This window comes from Limulus polyphemus, unplaced genomic scaffold (genome assembly GCF_000517525.1).
Source record: "Limulus polyphemus unplaced genomic scaffold, Limulus_polyphemus-2.1.2 Scaffold8867, whole genome shotgun sequence".
Lineage (NCBI taxonomy): Eukaryota > Metazoa > Arthropoda > Merostomata > Xiphosura > Limulidae > Limulus > Limulus polyphemus.
In genome coordinates, this window is record NW_013674477.1 from 21,610 (window position 1) to 26,460 (window position 4,851).

General features: G+C 34.5%; 1 protein-coding gene across 1 annotated transcript in view; it reads right to left on the reverse strand.

Annotated features, from left to right (window-relative positions):
• The window catches only part of LOC106475609 (putative uncharacterized protein FLJ37770), a 2,583-nt gene extending 2,129 nt beyond the window's left edge, over positions 1–454 (reverse strand). Inside the window, exon 1 of the mRNA XM_013936286.1 lies at positions 5–454. Within this exon, the coding sequence (XP_013791740.1) occupies positions 5–454 (450 nt within the window). The remainder of the gene's footprint in view (positions 1–4) is intronic.
• Positions 455–4,851: the final 4,397 nt, after the last annotated feature.

Here is a 4,851-nt window from a genome sequence, read left to right on the forward strand (position 1 = left end):
GGACCTTCTTTGGTCTTGGTGACGTGGAATGCTTCCACTGTGACGACTGGGATTTGGTTTCCGGGTCGTACCCATACACCCAAGACTCGTCACCAGTGATTATGGTGTTCATGAAGTCGGGGTCACTGTTTGTGGAGTCCAGCATGTCCTGTGAGACTTCAACATGAAGTTCCTTTTGCTCTGCTGTAAGCAGCTTCGGCACGAATTTCGCTGCCAGTCTCTTCATAGCCAAATCTTCGGTCATAATGGAATGTGCCGAAAAAGTGCTGATGCCCACCTCTTCCGCAATTTCTTTGATAGTCACACGACGGTCCCGCATCACCATAGCGTTCACTTTGGCAATGACCTGGTCATTTCGGCATGTTGATGGCCGACCGGAGCGTGGCTCGCTCTCCATCGTTGTGCGGCCGTCTTTAAACCGGTTGTACCACTCCTTAATCTGTGTGATGCCCATAGCATCGTCACCGGAAGCCGTCTGAATCTTTCGATTGGTTTCCACCTGGCTGTCGCCCAGTTTCTGGCAAAATTTGATGCAGTAGCACTGCTCCAGTCATTCCGTCATTTTCCTTGCAATGAAAAACCGACGAGAGCACTACACACTACCTCACTCAATGGCTGCTTGCCAACAATTGACGCAATCAACAAGCGGGAAAAAATTCACGCATGCGCACGAAGGATCAAGATCGGCTTATGCAAGCGCGCTTGATTCAAATCCATCAGGTTATCGCAAAAAAAATAAGGTCGGATACTTTTCTCACAGGCCTCGTATATCCTTTACAGCCTGTAGTATTTGTGTACCACATGAAGCAGTTTCCATGAATCAGTGTGTTACAGCTTTTGCTAGCTGAGGTGTGGTATACAGTATTCAACAGTGACTAAAAATACATCAAGAACATTATTAACATGTATTCTTTTGAACACCAATGTTATTTGAAACATAACGTGTGGGAGGTGTAAATTCTTATGGAGGCCCAGGGGCTGCCAGGCACACCTAAAAACTGTTGGATTTTTGTAAATGGAAAATGAAGTAACATGTAATCTGGCATTGGACTGTACTGTAGCTTTCCATCATGTGCAGCAAAAGTGTACAACTGGTACTTTATTGTCAGTTTCTTCTAATTGCATCCCCTCCCCAGTTGATGTCCCTGATCCTGTATACTTTTATGATAAATAAGTATATATATCTTTCCATTGTTAGTAACTTGTATATCTTACCTATTTCAATCTATTTTGAAAGAACAAGACCTTTTAATTCCTATGATCTTTGTTACAATACTCATATGCCAAAATGTATTGTATAAAACCTGCATTTAAGTATAATGAACACACAGAAGTAACATTTTTCAAAGCACTTGCTTTTCTCTTTGTTCTCAGAACTTTTTATCTTTAGTGTTGATAAAATTTTTCTATATTTTATTTTAGATGAACAACTTCTCCTTATATAAACTGTTACAAGCCTTAAATTTTTAGATTTAACTAAAGTCTGTCTTGTATATCTAGATTTATGAATGTAAGTTATTCAAAATACTGTCTTTGTACAACATAGAGGAGATAATAGAGAACAATATGAACCAAAACATAACTTTCATCAAGCAATTTGTTTGTTATTGTTTAATACTTAATGTATGTAAAATTGTTTAATACATTCTTAGATCTACAAACCTTAGTTAATAATATAAGAGTTTTTGAAAATTAAGTGTAACAATAAAAGTTCTTGTTATAAGGAATAAAGTTTTAAGTTATTTGTTGAAGTTATGGAAAAATATCTTTATCATTCATAAGGCAACATTAAAGTACTAATAAAGGCAAATTAACATAAATTATGGCACATTAAGTTACTGAAATATTTATGTAATGAAATGTGCCAAAACACAAAAGTAGTAAAGATAATATTATGTAATAGCTCCTATAGTGTCAATAAAATAACTTGTGCTTTAAAAATTTTGTGTTTTAAAATCAGTGTGAAGAAAAGAACTGGAGATTATTTATTCATACACTTTTTTAATGGTTGAAATTATCCAAGCTATTTTAAACATGGAAAAAATATCTTCACATTTCAAATTTAAATAAAAATAAACATACTTCCAAATTGTTTATGTGGTTTTCGGTTTTAAACTATTCCTCGTAATATATTATTAAGAGAAATGTGAAACTTCTTTTTTCTGGAATATTTCAGGATGTTAAATAAAACAGAAAAAATGTAGTAATACATGAATATATGTATATACATGTAGTTATAGATAATATTAATTCCTACTTTACATACTATACACTGAAAAGAAATTAAGAAACGTATTTATTCAGCTTCATGTTATGGATAAACAGGTAGTAAATGAATGTTTTTCAGAGGTTTTTAAAATGTTTAATTGTTCAAAGATTTTGAAGTTACCAAAGATGTAATGTTTTGTGAATAAAATTATGTATCATAAATAGCATCTTAATGATAAAAAACACCTATGTAAGATAAACAACTTAAAGTAAAAACACAATTAATTATCTATTATTAATTAATTCTTTTAAAATATTTAGGTGTAATACGTTTTTATTATTGTAAAGATCTATTAATTGAATCAGATGTAATTGTAAATGAAACCCTTGCAATCTAAATACTAATTAAATATGTTAACATCTCCTGAAGGTGCTACAAATGTTAATAAATCAAATTGAAAATTCGTGTGTGTGATGAGTTTTCCTTAAGTTTAAGCCTTAAAATAACCTATAAAAATAAAAACCCATATAAGGGTAATAGGTGATACACTAAAATACCATGCATTCTTATAATGTTTGATAAATCAGTGTTTTATCATCCCAAAATATATTACCGATGTAAAGAATTCATTATTTTTTGATTTACTACTAAATGACATAAGTTATTGGTTGGAGGTTAACACATTTTATCTGTCAACTGTCAGTGAAAAAGACTGAAAATTTTTTTTATTGAGAATGCTCTATCTGTTAGGCCCAGCATGGCCAGGTGGTTAAGGCACTCGACTCGCAATCTGAGAGTTGCGGGTTCGAATCCCCGTCACACCAAACATGCTCGCCCTTTCAGCCGTGGGGGGCGTTATAATTTACGGTCAATCCCACTATTCGTTGGTAAAAGAGTAGCCCAAGAGTTGGCGGTGGGTGGTATTGACTAGCTGCCTTCCCTCTAGTCTTACACTGCTAAATTAGGGACGGCTAGCGCAGATAGCCCTCGTGTAGCTTTGCGCGAAATTCAAAAACAAACAAACAATTCTATCTGTTAGTACTTAGTACGCATTTATCATTACTAACACTTTAGTAAATTGGCGGTTTTGGTATTTTGTGCTATACATTTTATCAAAATCGCCCCAACGTGTGAAAGTCATTGAATGTGGTATTGTACTTGTAGGTTACACCATCCTGAGGCCTGTGAATTTTTATGTTGTATGACCCCACCTACTCTGTCGTTCAACATTATTTTCCAAATTTTTTATAATTAAAACACCGTTGATAATATAAATAGTCGCTCCACTGGTAATACATTATGTTTATTTCTAAAAGAACTCCAAGGATCATCTTAAACTTTGAATTTTATAATGCCAAAGTTGAGGAATTAAAAGAAACACATTTAGATTTTAAATGCTTAACAATAATATTAATTCTTGAAACTGTTTGAATCATTTACATTTTCAATATAAGTAGGTTATTTCATTTTATTTTTTACTACACCAATAATACTGTTGCATCAGTGAGGTCACGTGACTAGTATCACGCCACCTGTTTCTAGAAATATCCTGTTCCTTTGTGAATTGTCTGGAGACTACTAGATTGGGGTAGTCTGTGACAGAACAGTGTGTGAGTAATTGAACTGCAGTCAGAGTGTGTGTAATTGAACTGAGTATTGTTGAAGTCGAGCACGTGAGACGTTTGTTATAGCGCGATTGTTGAAATTAAGTGTATCGCAAAGTTATATTCAGAAAGAATAAACCAGTTTTATTCAAGAAAGGACTTGTGTCGCTAAGGTTTCGTCGGAACGAATTTACGGAAAATTAACTAACGAACGGAGACGTAACAATACGTTACACCATCCTGAGACCTGTGAATTTTTATGTAATCCCACCTACTCTGTTGTTCAACATAATTTGTATTAATTATTTAAAATATTTTAGCACTAATCTTTGTATGAAAAGTATAATCTTGGTAAGAAACCTGCCTAAAGATATTGTTACGTCTCCGTTTGTTAATTAATTTTCCGTAACTTCGTTCCGACGAAACTTTAGCGACACAAGTCCCTACTTAATAAAACTGGTTTATTCTTTCCGAATACAACTTTAAGATACACCTAATTTGTACATTCGCGCCAAAACAAACACTATAACGAACAAACGGTAACTTCAACAATACCCTGTGACTGCAGATCAATTACTCACTGTCTACACACACATTATTGTTTCGTCACGTTGTCACCCTCTTATATATATACCAGCCTACCCTATATCTAGTAATCTCCCGACTATTCCCGAAGGTTCGAGAGGTGGCGTGACACTAGTCACGTGACCTCGCTGACACAACACTGCCCCCTCCTTAGTATTGTTCGTCCCGAACAATAGCCACTTACAATAAACCAATAACAATTAACAATAACTTAATTAAATGTACAGAATTACAAACACAAAATTACAATTCAACAAAGTCTCTTAATTTTACGGGATGTATCTTCTTCCGTACTGGTCTCCGTCTTGTTTGCTTCTGCTTCACGTGGGGTTCATCTGCTTCATTAGGAAATGTCCTATCGTCATTAACAGTCACATCAGTGGTAGTAACTTCATCAAGAGCTTCACTGTTTCCCATCTCAAAACTGAGTATAGTTTATTCGACTAAACTATT